This window comes from Chiloscyllium plagiosum, chromosome 16, assembly GCF_004010195.1.
Source record: "Chiloscyllium plagiosum isolate BGI_BamShark_2017 chromosome 16, ASM401019v2, whole genome shotgun sequence".
NCBI classification, from domain to species: domain Eukaryota; kingdom Metazoa; phylum Chordata; class Chondrichthyes; order Orectolobiformes; family Hemiscylliidae; genus Chiloscyllium; species Chiloscyllium plagiosum.
Genome location: NC_057725.1, coordinates 52,687,453 through 52,702,482, shown reverse-complemented (window position 1 = coordinate 52,702,482; position 15,030 = coordinate 52,687,453). Strand labels below are relative to the sequence as shown.

The following is a 15,030-nucleotide window of genomic DNA, read 5'->3' as shown; positions in this document are numbered from 1 at the left end:
TTGGAAATACTATATTCATGTAGTTTAGATGGGCCAGTTTTTGTTCAATGTGTGGAGGAGGGTTTTTTGATACAGTGTGTAGACAGGCCAACAAGGAGGTGATGCCATATTGGATTTGGTACTGGGGAATGAACCCAGGCAGGTGTTAAATATGGAGGTAGGTGAGTACTTTGGTGATAGTGACCACAATTCGGTTATGTTCACAATAGCAGTGGGCATAGATAGGTATGTACTGCAGGGAAAGAGGTATAACTGGGGTATAAATGATGCGATTTGGCAAGATTTAGGGTGCAAAGGATGGGGAAAGAAGCTGCAGGGAATGGACACTCTTGAAATGTAGAGCTTATTCAAGGAATAGATACTGTGGGTCCTTGATAAGTATATACCTATCAGGCAGGGAGGTAGTTGTTGAGAGAGGGAGCCATGATTTCCTAAAGAAGTTGAAGCTATTGTTAAGAGGAAGAGGAAGGCTTATGTGAGGATAAGGCATGAAGACTCATTTAGGGGGCTTGAGAGTTATAAGTTAGCCAGAAACGATCTCAAGAGAGGGCTAAGAAGAGACATGAGAAGTTGTTGGCGGATAGGATCAAGGAAAACACTAGGCCCTTCTATAAGTATATCAGGAATAAAAGAATGACAGGGAAAAGATTAAGGCCAATCAAAGATAGTAGTGGAAAGTTGTGTGTGGAATCTGAGGACATAGGGGAAATGCTTAATGAATGCTTTTCGTCAGTATTCACATTGGAAAAGGGCAATGTTCTTGAGAATACGGAGATACAGGCTACAAGATTAGATGGGATTGAGGTTTACAAAGAGGAGGCTTTAGCAATTTTGGAAGATCTGAAAATAGATAAGACCCTGGGGCCGGATGGGATTTATCCTTGGATTCTCTGGAAAGCCAAGGAGGAGATTGCAGAGCCTTTGGCTTCAAGCTTTACATCATCATTGTCGACAGGAGTAGTGCCAGAAGACTGGAGGATAGCTATTGTCATTCCCTTGTTTAAGGAGGGGAGTCGGGATAACCCTGGTAACTATAGGCCAGTGAGCCTTAGGAGAAAGTGAGGACTGCAGATGCTGGAGACCAGAGTTGAAAAATGTGGTGCTGGAAAAACACAGCAGGCCAGGCAGCATCCGAGGAGCAGGAGAATCGATGTTTCGGGCATAAGCCCTTCTTCAGGAAGGGCATAAGCCCTTCTTCAGCCCTGCTCCTCGGATGCTGCCTGGCCTGCTGCGTTTCTTCAGCACCACGTTTTTCAATGCCAGTGAGCATTACTTTGGTTATGGGCAAGGTGTTGAAAAAGGTTATGAGAGGTAGGATTTATAATAATCTGGAAAGGAATAATTTAATTAGGGATAGTTAGCACGGTTTTGAGAAGGATAGGTCATGTCTCACTAACCTTATTGAGTTCTTCGAGAAAGTGACAAAACTGGTAGATGAATGTAAGGCTGTTGATGTGGTGTATATGGACTTCAGTAAGGCGTTTGATAAGCTTCCCCATGGTAAGCTATTGCATAAAACACGGAGTTTCAGGATTGAAAGTGATTTAGCGGTTTGCATCAGAAATTGGCTAGCTGAAAGAAGAAAGAGATGGTAGTGGATGGGAAATATTTATCCTGAAGCTCAGTTTACCAGTGGTGTGCCGCAAAGATCTGTTTTGGGGCCAATGCTGTTTGTCAATTTTATAAATGATCTGGAGGATAGCATAAAAAGGATGGTTAGTAAATTTGCAGATGACACTAAGGTAGGCAGAGTGGTATATAGTGTTGAAGAATGTTGTGGGTCACAGAGATAAGATGTAGAGCTGGGCTGAGAAGTGGCAAATGGAGGTTAATGTGGAAAAGTGTGAGGTAGTTCAATTCACAGGAATGCAGAAAATGGGCTAATGATAAAATTCTTAGCAGTGTAGATGATCAGAGAGATGCCTGTGTCCAGGTGCATAAATCCCTGAAAGTTGCCACCCTGGTTGCTAGGGTTGTTAAGACGACATATGCTGTATTGGCATTTATTGCTAGGGGCTTGAGTTTCGAAGCCACAAGGTCATGCTTCAGCTTACAAGACACTGGTAAGGCTGCAGTTCTGCATGCAGTTCTGGTCACTGCATTATAGGAAGGATTTGGAAGCTTTGGAAAGGGTTCAGAGGAGATTTACTAGGATGCTGCCTGGTATGGAAGGAAGGTTTTACGAGGAATGGCTGAGGGAACAGAGGCTGTTTTTGTCGGAGAGAGGAAGGTTGAGAGATAACTTAATCAAGACATTTAAGATAATCAGAAGATTAGATAGGATGAACAGTGAGAGCCTTTTTCCTCAGATGGTGAAAGCTAACACGAGGGGACGTAGCTTTAGATTGAGGGGTAATAGATTTAGGACAGATATCAGGGGTAGTTTCTTTACTCAGAGTTGTAGGGGGCGTGGAACAGCCTGTCTGCAACAGGAGTAGACTCGCCGACTTTGAGGGCATTTAAATGGGCATTGGACATACGTATGGATAATAATGGAACGGTGTAGGTTAGATTACATTAGATTCCCTACAGTGTGGAAACAAGTCCACACCGACCCTCCAAAGAGCAACCCACCCAAACCCATTCCCCTACATTTACCACTGACTAATGCACGTAACACTATGGGCAACTTAGCATGGACAATGCACCTGACCTTCACATCTTTGGACTGTGGGAGGAAACTGGAGCACCCGGAGGAAACCCACGCAGACATGGGGAGGATATTAGAGGGGCATCAGATTAATTTTGCAGTTCAGCACAACATCAAGGGCCGAAGGACCTGTACTGCGCTATAATGTTCAATGTTCTATGTTTGATCATTCCGGGATTAACAACAGTGGCATAGAGTACAATACCAAGGAAGGTACATTGCAATTGCATGTTATTCTCAGCTGGAATGATGTGAAATATTAGATAGAGTTTTGCAAAGATTCATGAGAATTGTTCCACTTATTGGGAACTTCAGCTATTTACTAAGATAGGAGTAGTGGGAGTCGATCTTCGTGACAGACAAGGTTGAGAGGTTACTTGATAAACATGTTCAAAACACGAGAGGGCTCCACATGGAGTATGTAGGGAAGGATAAAAACAAGAGGAACAGGTTTAGGGGAGTTGGTGACATGAGGAAAATTGTTTTCATACAATGGTTAATTAGGATCTGGAATGCATAGCCAGTGTGTGGTGGAGGCAACCCCCACAAGACAGAATTGGAATTCTCGTGCCAAACAGAGACATGCTGAGAATTCCTAGAAGCATGCATTCCAATCGGAACTCTATCAACAAACATATTGACTTGGACCCCATTTACCACACCCTGAGAAAAAGCACAGGAAATGACATCATCATAGGAAATTATGTCACCACAGGAAATGACATCCCAACCCAAAGAAACCCAAACATATAAATAGAAAGCAGGAATCATTAGCAATGCTTCATCTGGAGGCTCAATGAAGATGTTACCCAGTATGGTGACGAAATGTCTGAATATGAATCTTCCAGCTCAACGAGCAAACCAAATCCAGAACCTCAACCTGAGCTACAAATCTTCTCAAACCTCGCTAACTCTGCCTTATTTTCTTCGGCATTTGCAGTTGTGTGTCTGGCCAAGCTTATACTTGTTTTAACAGGAAGGTAGTGACGTATTGTGCCTCCCTTATTGCCTTAGAATGTTTTCAACTTCATTGAAACAGTCAAGGAAACTTCTATGTTGCTAACCACTAAAGCTTTTGCATACATCAAGTTTGTATCTTAATTAGACATTTATGGGTAATAGTGATCCTCAATATATCGGCTTGTTGTTTCACACTGAATTGTAACTTGCTGTGAGTTTGGTGAGCTGATTTAACCACCCAGTCTGGACAAGTATTCCTAGTGAGCAAGGTTCTAGTGATCACCCAATTGGCAGGTTTTCCATAGCAAGACTGATATACTGGACCGGGAGAAAGTGAGACTGCAGATGCTGGAGATGATAGTTGAGAAACCAGATGCTGGGAAAGCACAGCAGGTCAGGCAGCATCCGAGGAGCAGAAGAATCGATATTTTGGGCTTAAGCCTGCATCAGGATATACTGGACCCTAAACATTAGTACAGCAGTTGTAAAAAAGGTGAAAAGATGTAATGTGAGAGAATCTGGCCAATCCCTGTTATCGTCGCACTCCATCAAGTTCAATAAATTCCCAGTCATAGCTTAGTCTTGAATACTATGGATTGAATTGACTAGCATTTTTGCATAGCTCAATTCTTGTCTTACACATTTTTAAAAACTGTTATTTGGTACAAAATTGTAAAGGCGACAGATCGGAAAAGACGAGGTGATTCAACAAACTTTTCTCGTGCTATTATGCTTTAACGTCTGCACTCTCAAACTCTCAATGACCAGCCACATATGCTCTATGAGGTGCAAAAATAAAGCCAACGTGGGATTGGGGGAAGAAGGAAAATTTTGCAAAATTCTTCCCCCAATTCCCAAAGACAGTCAGACGAGCACCATTCGAAAACAGTGAGTATTGCACTCACAGGAATCCTTCATTTCTGAAACAGTTTCTAACATCCACATATAACAAGTGTTTTATTAACCGGCATTTTTGGGACCAGGAGCGTGCTGGTTGATCAAATATTTCAGATAATCAAGAAGCATAACTGCAGTAAAACCCTGACCAAGCAAAGCTCTGAGACATGAATATCCCTCCATAAAAAAGTCAACACATCTATTAAAATCAATGTAAAAACATAAAGTAACAAATGTAATATGGGATATACACATCACTGTCCTACTTTATTTACAGCATAAATACTCAGACATCATGGTAGTACGCGGTATTTGAGGTAAATAATTTTTGCTGGTTTACCAAGAGTGCCAATTGATATGGTGCTGGTTAAAACAAAATTTGCTGTGGTATAAATATTTTGTCTAGGAGCCTGAAGACAGCTCTGCAGTGCCTTTCTCCAGATCATTGATCAAGAACAAAAAACTGATGTCAGTGAAAACAAAAATCTCATTCAACTGAATGGCCACCACCATCTGCCAATAGTATGCAGAATATTTCTCCACTTTTCATGGCCACGATATGTTTCAAGCACCCTGACAATTTGATTAGTGCTGTGGGTACCTATCTATTGACATAAATGAATCCATGTCCAGGATCTAAGGATGGAGGCAAGAAATCCTAATTTACTAAACTTTCACATCAAGGAAAAGTGTAAAATAGAAGGTCAAGGGTAAGGATATCTGCACTTGTGGTACAATACAAATCAGCCAGTATCAGGATCATTCGATGAGTGCAACTGCTCACAGAAGAATAAGGATTTTAATTCAGTTCAAACGCTGAAGAACGTTACTTACTGTTATCTTCTTTTGTAACAATCACAGCAATTGCTTCAAGTGGCCCATTGTCGGAGCTAAATGCATTTTCTCTGATCTCGAATGTAATGGATTTGTGGGTAACTTCTGGACTTGGCACTTGTAATTTACCAGCAGGCACAGGTGGGTCTACAAATAAATGAGAAGTAAAATGAAACAGCACAATATCTTTTCAATATCCTGGTTGTATGCCAATATTTGAGTGAGATGCAATACAAGAACCTTTTAGGAATATTAAAAGCAAAACAATTGCCCTTTATTAGTAGCTGCATTTGGACTGCAGAATTTCTTTTCCCCATTCTCTTTCAAGAAAACATCTTGAATTTATTTAATTTCAATAAATTTATCTAACAACATGTATTTCAAAGCTCATTACAGAGTAGGGAAAATGGTTTTGCTCAAGTTAATTTCTTGTTCCTATTATTGCAATATAGGATTCTTGCATTTCAGGCACTTAGATTCTGTTTCAGGCAGATCAGTTTATCTAAAGTAGGTTTGGATATGGAGAAAAATCCTTTTACTCTGCCCCAGTACAATATCTCAGCCTGAACCTTTAAACAGCACAAGTGGCATTATTTTACCAGCCTCGAATGAATCAACCAAACTCTAAATAATATTTCTGATTGGATTTAATGGACAGAAATGGGGTTTCCCAATCTGTTCCCCTGGGAGATATACACTTGTGTCAAGAGCTTGAAAATGGAAAAAAGTTTAACATCCAGTACATGTGTGTAGAAAGTCATTAACACTACGAAGGGAATAAGGACTGCTGGATGTTTCCAATGACCGGGGAGTCAAGAGCCGAAGCTCACAGTCTAAGGGTATGGGTAGGCCATTTAGGACTTAGAAGAGCAGAAATTTCTTCACCCAGAGAATGGTGAGCCTCTGGAATTTTCTTTCACAAAAAGCAGTTGAGGCCAAACATTGGATATTTTCAAGAAGATAGACAGATATACCTTTTAAGAGCTAAGGGGATCTAAGAATTTGGGACGAAAACAGGAACAGGATACTGAGGAGGATGATCAGCCATGGTCATTCTGAATGATGGAGAAGACTCATAGGGCTGAATGGTCTACTCCTATTTTCTGCTCTGGATAAAAAAGCAAAAGGGTAATATTTAGTTCATTGCAATTATCTAAAGCAGCAGTGAATCAGCTCAAGCCTTATCTCTGCAGTCCTAGCATACATAAGCACTGCACATTGCGAACTTATATTCACCGTAAACCACTCCCTCCCAGTATGTGCTTTCTTGACTGTTAAGCTTAATGGTTGGAAAAATGGGTGGATTGCCAAATGTTTTGTTCCTAGTGCAGTAATGCGATATCTACAATAAACAGCAACAGACTGTATTGAACATAACTATATCCAGAGCATGGTAAGAGATCACATCTTATCTGGAGTCCTACAGACCCAGGCTCCAGATCCATATGATCTTACATTGCACATTTTTTTATATTGTGAAGAGAGCCTGCTGAATTTAAACTTACGTGTAATGCCGGACGTGCAGTCGATACTGGTCGGTGTGCTCGATGCACCACATGACACGGTAGTGATATTCAATGAATAGTGTGTGAAGAATGCAATATCGTTCAGCATGAATTCTTGAATTCCTGAGGCACAGCTCGAAGCATTATGAGTTAGGAGAGTGCTGGAGTTTGCTGCTTTAATAACAAAGCCGGTGTTCACTCCAGTTGGACAGTCCCACTCCAATTTAAGGACAGGCTGGAGCTCCATTCCTGTACACTTCAGTGAAGAAGGATTAACTGTAGCTGCCTCTGCAGGGGAACCAGAACATCAATGAAAACCTTCTTCAATTAAAGACAAGATTTGAAGAAATAACAATCTGTTCTATAACAATCTCATTGTTTTCCCCCTTTATTTAAGTTCTGATGTGCCTTTCCCAACTTCTCCCTTGAAGATGTGGCTTGTTTAGATATCTCTCGAAGAGTATTCCCCCTACTTTAGACCATCACTCTAGTAGCTCTTCTTGTGAGAACCCAGCAAATGGGTCTTGACAAATTGCTTGATCCTAGGATCCCATTCTAACTGAACTTAACTTGACCTTCACTGAATAATCTGGACAAGGACGCCTAACTGAGTTGTGCTGAGGAGCGCTAAGATTAGTTTCAGCATTAGTTGGCTAACCTGAGATTAGATTACTTCTTCATAGCCATGGATCAAACCTTAGCACCTCCAATCTGTGAAGTTAAGCTTGACATTTCAAACTGCACATACCCATTAAAACACAAGGAAAGGCACATCTACAATTTGCCAATGATCAGCATCGAGCAGCAATTGTTGACCAGCATATTGCAAACCTTAGAAAAGGGTGGAGCTTTACTCCTGTGGAGTGAGCAACAGTTCAAAAATAGACTTCCATTATTGTTATATTGTGACTTTATTTCATTTTAGTTCTTCAATACTAGAAACCGTTTGTTCGGCTTTGCCCGGTGATGTAACATGGAACTGGACTAATTAATTGATTGCTGTAAAGAAAGGAAGTGGAGATCAACAGAGATGTTTTTCAATGTATGCGCAACTGGGAACTGATAGCAATCCCTCTACCATTGCTATTCTGGGGTCTGTCAGGTTGGCAGCATATTGGACACACAGGCATCTGTTTTGTAACATTTGTTGATTAATATCTCCATACATGAGCTGGGGCTTGGTGTCACAAGCACATGAATCAAGAGTCACAGATCGTTTTCTTGGGTCACAAAGATCAGGTTAGGGGTTGTCACGTAGTAGGCACAAAACATTTCTGAGGGGGTGAAAGGAACAGGCACAAATCATATCTTTTATTGGAATCAATAACAGGAAGAAAAATGGAGGATCTAAAGAGAAAACATTGTAAACTGGAATATAAGCCATAGAGAAGGACCTCATTTACAATTGCAACAGAAAGGTAAGGGTAGCAAATACACAGATGGAGAGATATTATTCCCAAAAATGGACTGAGATCTTTAGGACGTGAAGACTAACACAAAGACATGGGTGAAAGGTTTCATCCTCCATGCAGGAGTGCTTAATGCGACTTAATCAGCTTAAGAGAATAAGAATAATATTTGAAACCCAGAGATGTCAATGAAGAAAGCTTTAAAACAAAACTGGAGATTCACAAGCATGAATAATAATGGACTGAATGTAACAAAAGATGTGGTTTAGCTTGGTAGATGTCAGGGAATATATACTGGTTATAATATTCAGAGAAGGATAAAGAGAGAGATTTACATAAGAGAGTCTCAATATTAAAGTCATACATTCTGTCCTTTCATCTTTCATTATAAATTCCTACATTCACTCTTATAGTGGACACTATTTATGGATCTTATCACATGCCATTAACATCTATTGAGAAGTATGTAACTTCAGCACATCAATTTCCATGGGCAAGTATCGTAACTGATAGGAAGTGCATGTCAATTTAATATTTCCAATATTGATTTGGGAATCTTACAACTTTGAATTGACAGAGACAGGTCATTCTAGGCTGACACAGACCCATTGGAACCCATGTGATGTGAAATGAGGGCAGTGGAAATTGCAAGGTGAAAGATGATGGGAAGAAAAAGCATAACAGTTGGATTAAATTTTGACTTGAATGAACTGTGTGGGGGCGTCTGGTAAACTTCTGGGGCTTGTGACACCAAGTCCCAGCTCATGTATGAGTAGTATATTCTAATTTAGTGGAAGATGTAATATTAGAAAGCAGAGTGATAACCATAAACTTACAAACTTATCACAAATACTTCAAAAAACACAGACACTGAAAGAAATATTTCTTCTACTCTTGGACCAGGGATTCCATCTTTTACCTCAGCTAACAGAGAAATTGGTCTAGTTTTTGCTCCCAAAAATGATTTCCGTGAAGCTTGGCAAAATTGGTGATGCTGGTCTGGTAATGCATCCATGTGGAAATGGTAGCTTTGTTTTACTGTAATCACATGTTTGGCTACGTTGGAAGTATTTGGGGGACTGGAAGAAAATTAATAGTTAATTGGGTAAACATGATTGAATTAAGAAAAGCCACCATGGATTTGTTAAGGATAAATTGTGTTTACTTTAAGTTTTTTGATTAAGTATCAAAGAAGGTTGATGAGAGTAATGTTGTTGCTGTAGAGTACATGGATTTCAAAAGGCATCTGCTGAAGTGGCACACAGCAGATTGTCTTCAAAGTTAGAACTTTTGGAATTAAAGGAACACTATCAACAAGAATATTAAATTGGTTGATTGACAGGAACAGAGTGGAAGCTAACGGGTTATTGTTTACAGACTGGTGGAAGATTTGTATTAGAGTTCCCCAAGGGTAGATTTTAGGATCCCGAATCTTCTTCGCATATAGCAACGACATCGACCTTGGTGAAGAGAGACATTTTTGAAATTTGCAGACAATATTTAACTTGGAAATACTGTGAACTGTGAAGGTAGGTGTGAGAATGGCTCCAGTGACAAGGAAGTTCAGTTTCATGGCTAGTTTGGACTGTTTTCCTCAGAGAAGGCTGAGAGAGGATGAGAGAGGTATTCAAAATCATGAGTTACTGATAAACTAGTTGGGGAAAAACTATTTGCATTAGTGTAATGGTGGAGTACCAACAAAACAGATGGTTAAAGAAACAATTTCAACATTTGGAAAAATGTTTTACATAGTGAATGGTTAGGAATGCACTGTCAGAGACAGTCTGCAGGAGACAGGTTCCACCATATTTTTCAAAGGGGAATTGGATCATTACGTTACTGGAAAACCATGCAGAGACATGAGGGAGTAGGAAAAGGTAGATTCCTCCTGCAGAACCAGTGGGGACATGGCAAACCCAATGATCTCATTCTGTACAGCAATTATTTATGATTCTATCTAGCATACTGTATTCAGGTGCTTGAACCAGCAATGTAGCTGGGGTAGCCTTTTGGTTCCTGTGGTCCCTGTAGCTGAGAAACTGAAACAAACAGAGGCTACTTTCTTTCTTTAAAACTGAAGTTTCTATTACTCTGCTTTCAGCATTCCAACTGATTATGGATTTATTTCACCTGTGGATTGTGTCCCCGATATGAAATTAATTAGATTAGATTAGATTACTTACAGTGTGGAAACAGGCCCTTCGGCCCAACAAGTCCACACCGACCCGCCGAAGCACAACCCACCCAGACCCATTCCCCTACATTTACCCCTGCACCTAACACTATGGACAATTTAGCATGGCCAATTCACCTGACCTGTACATTTTTGGACTGTGGGAGGAAACCGGAGCACCCGGAGGAAACCCACGCAGACACGGGGAGAATGTGCAAACTCCACACAGTCAGTCGCCTGAGGCGGGAATTGAACCCAGATCTCTGGCGCTGTGAGGCAACAGTGCTAACCACTGTGCCGCCCACAAATTGGAATTTCTGATTCTGCTTTCATGCAATGAAGCTGCTTGTTTGCTTTCATCTTTCATATAAATAAATTTGTTTTTACCTGTGAAAATGTGTGCATGAGAGGCAGGTGTGTGTGTGTGTGTGTGTGTGTGTGTGTGTGTGTGTGAGAGAGAGAGAGAGAGAGAGAGAGAGAGAGAGATAGAATTAATCTTTGTCTTTAAATACTGATAATACAGTTTAGGGCGAACAAATTGACAAACAATTGGAAGCTTCAGCACTTACCTGTGCACTGGTCTAAAATGGCAGAGTCTGATTTAGTGCTATCTGCTGCCAGGGTGAAGATGGTGAATGTGAACTTAGCTCCTGGCGTCAAGTCACTGAGAACAATATAACTGGTATTGACCTTCTTTTCGGAAGATGGATTTCCATCTGTTTTCACTCTGTACGTGTACTCACTCTTGTACTCAAGTGGCTCTTCCCAGGTCAGATTTATTGATACGGTGTTGCTACTTACAACTTCAGGATTTCTGATGGGGTTTGGTTCTGAAGATAAAAAAAAATAAGTTTAAAATTACCTGGTATTCTTCGTTCTCTTGGTAAATTTACTTGCCTTTACAGAAAGCAATCTACAGTTATTAGGGACTGTAATACTGTTGACTGGACTTATCCTTGGAAACACCTAATTTGATTCTGACAACTTATCAACTTGAACACATCAATGCAAAATATAAAGCTGAAGGTTTTGTAATAATTTTTAGCCAGATATTACAAAGACAATAGTACTGAAGACTTGCACTCTGGAACTTGCCATGTACCGAGCCAAGCTGTTCCAGTACAGCTATAACATGGAATCTAAGCAGCATTTGAAAAATTATTCAGTTATGTCCTGTACACAAAAAACAGGAGAACTCTTACCAGGCCAGTTACTAGTGCATTAGTCTACTTTCAATCATCCATAAAATGATGGCATGTGTCATCAATAGTGCAGAAATTAAAGCACCCAACTGTAACTATCTTTCTAGTCAGGTAATCATCATCACCCTCCACCCAATTCAATACACATTTGCACATATTACTGAAAATAATCTGAAGACTGCAAACTTTGATGTCTTTCTTGTTAGTTGCACTGTGCCAGCATGCTCAAAACGTAAAAGTTTTCATGAAGAAAGACACAGACACATTATCTTGGAGCATTCTGGTTAAGAAGTTATAACCTTGCATCATTAGCTGGAGTCTCAACATGATTTAACATTCAACCATAAAGACTTTTGACACAACTCAACCTCAACTGCGTACATTAGACTGCAAAAACAAAAGTCGGATAGCACTCATTCCCCAGAAAGAAACTTTACATGGAAGTAACATTAATGATTGGAAACTCAGACTTGAACTTCCAACTAATTGTGGAAAGCATCATCAATCCTGAGTATAGGTTACATAAGCATAATCAAGCTCAGCTCATTAATAGAAACTGACAACCAATGTGACATCAGATGGAATGAATATTTTCATCCAATTCAATTAAATTAGTGGTACTATATGAATGATTTACCAAGTTTAGTTTAAGAAATCTCTTAAAAGACACTATGAATAGAAGACAAAAATATTCATTCATCTGAATAGCCAAACAAAGTCTATTATGAAGGATACAGCACAGGACACTTACTTGTAGTTTGAGATCTTGTTACAGAGCTACTGTTCAAATTTTGAGGGATAGTAGTTACAATAGTTATGGTGTAGCTGGTTCCGGATTCTAAGTTGTCAATACTGGATTTGTTAATTTCCTCAGATTTGGTGGTGTTACTATTAGTTGTTTGCGTTTTGTGGTAAGTAACAGTAAAGTTGTAGGTTCCGATATCCATATTCTCAGGCCGTCCCCACTCAAAGTCAATGGTGGAAGTAGTAAAGCTAGTCACGTTTATGGGTCCAGGTGGTGTGGGAACTGTGGAAAAAATAAAGTTATATCAGGGAATCTTTTGCCTGAGAAAATTTGAAAGAAATGTAGCTTTAGAAATTACAATGACTCAGTCTTGGTCTTGCACTAAGCATGATTATTAAATGAGCAGAATTGATTGATATTGCATTATAGGACATGTGGCAATGTCAGATCTCATGATCACAAATCCCCAAAGGAACTTTCATTTTAACATCTTTAAAATAATAAGATTCACTGCCAACTACAATAGAAACTGGACTCGGTAACAAACCTGGTGTATAGAATTTGCTCAGTCAAGGGGAGCTGCTCTAGATATGCATCCTTCCTGCAATGTGTCTTGAGCCAATGACATATTTTGAAAACATTTAGAATCACAGAGTCAGAGATGTACAGCACGGAAACAGACCCTTTGGTCCAACTCATCCATGCCAACTAGATATCCGAACCTAATCTAGTCCCATTTGCCAGCACTTGGCTCATATCCCTCTAAACCCCTCCTATTCATATACCCAACCAGATGCCTTTTAAATGCTACATTTGCACCAGCCTCCAGCACTTCCTCTGGCAGCTCATTTCATACACACACCATCCTCTGCATGAAAATCTTGCCCCTTAGGCCCCTTTTAAATTTTGCCCCTCTCACCCTAAACCTATGCCCTCAAGTTCTCGACTCCCCCAATCCAGGGAAAAGACTTTGTCTATTTATCCAGTCCATTCCCCTCATTATTTTATAAACCTTGATAAGGTCACCCTTCAGCCTCCAACACTGCAGAGAAACAGCTCTAGCCTAATCAGCCTCTCCCTGCAGCTCAAATCCTCCAACCCTGGCAAGATCCTTGTAAAAGGAGAAAGTGAGCACTGCAGATGCTGGAGATCAGAGCTGAAACATGTGTTGCTGGAAAAGCGCAGCAGATCAGGCAGCATCCAAGGAGCAGGAGAATCGATGTTTTGGGCATAAGCCCTTCTTCAGGAATGAGGAAGGTGTGCCAAGCAGGCTAAGATAAAAGGTAGGGAGGAGGGACTTGGGGGAGGGGCATTGGGAATGTGATAGGTGGAAGGAGGTTAAGGTGAGGGTGATAGGCCGGAGAGGGGGTGGGGGCGGAGAGGTCGGGAACAAGATTGCAGGTTAGGGAACACAGAGAGAGGCCATGGGGGCATGAGGAGAGGGTAACAGGCTATGGGCCAACCGTAACAACCACCACCATGAATAAAAGCGGGGTTGATGTCTGTGTGGATGTCATCCATCTACTTTCATGGCTGCCTTAGGCCTGCATCGAGAAGTGGTGAACCCACCTCCAAGCCAGGCTTGTCTCCAAGGCAATGAGAACAGGACAGGCAGTCTCCTCTGAGACAGAAATTGCTGGCCCATGAAATCCAGCCTCAGTAAAGGTCAGTGGGGCATTTTTGAAGAAAAATGAAAGGCTGGTTTCTTTGATGTGTGTCGGAATTGAAAGATAAAGGAACTCCCTTGTAAAAAGGAGATGAAGGATGATGGAGAATATATATTGGACGTGATGGGGTTAAATGGCAAACTGCATAACGAAAAAAGAAGAACCTGTTATTTTGCATCAGAGATCAATGCAGAGGATGGAGGGAGGGAAGGATGGAGGGAGGGAAGGATGGAGGGAGGGAAGGATGGAGGGAGGGAAGGGAAGGGAAGGAAAGGAAAGGAAAGGAAAGGAAAGGAAAGGAAAGGAAAGGAAAGGGAGTTATACATATAAAATATGGAAGGACAAGGGTTTGAGAAGGACAATGGAAAAGAGCTGGACAAACATTGAGATCTTAAAGTTGTGGCTACAGTCTAGAAAATCCTTAAAATGAAATGATTTTAAGCGAGTCACAGGTACCTACAGCAATCAATCTTAAAACCATAATTAGGTTCTTTTGGATATTTCTCACTAAGAAAAACTAGTGTACAAGTTGAAACATTGTACGATATATAGATGTGAGCATAAGAGGTATAGTTAGTAAGTTTGCAGATGACACCAAAATTGGAGGTGTTGTGGACAGCGAAGAGGGTTACCTCAGATTACAACAGGATCTGAACCAGATGGGGCAATGGGCTGAGGAGTGGCAAATGGAGTTTAATTCAGATAAATGCGAGGTGCTGCATTTTGGGAAAGCAAATCTTAGCAGGACTTATACACTTAATGGTAAGGTCCTAGGGAGTGTTGCTGAACAAAGAGACCTTGGAGTGCAGGTACATAGCTCCTTGAAAGTGGAGTCGCACGTAGATAGGATAGTGAAGAATGCATTTGCTATGCTTTCCTTTATTGGTCAGACTACTGAGTACAGGAGTTGGGAGCTGGAAATGTGTTGCTGGAAAAGTGCAGCAGGTCAGGCAGCATCCAGGGAACAGGAGAATCGATGTTTCGGGCA

The 15,030-nt window shown here is 40.8% G+C and overlaps 1 protein-coding gene across 1 annotated transcript in view; it reads right to left on the bottom strand.

The window, feature by feature from the left end:
- LOC122558100 (receptor-type tyrosine-protein phosphatase eta-like) overlaps nucleotides 1-15,030 on the bottom strand; it is a 125,563-nt gene that overhangs the window by 47,866 nt on the left and 62,667 nt on the right. The window contains exons 13-16 of the mRNA XM_043706419.1: nucleotides 12,382-12,657; nucleotides 10,998-11,258; nucleotides 6,847-7,134; nucleotides 5,342-5,488 (exon numbers count right to left, since the gene is read on the bottom strand). Of these exons, the coding sequence (XP_043562354.1) occupies nucleotides 5,342-5,488; nucleotides 6,847-7,134; nucleotides 10,998-11,258; nucleotides 12,382-12,657 (972 nt within the window). The remainder of the gene's footprint in view (nucleotides 1-5,341; nucleotides 5,489-6,846; nucleotides 7,135-10,997; nucleotides 11,259-12,381; nucleotides 12,658-15,030) is intronic.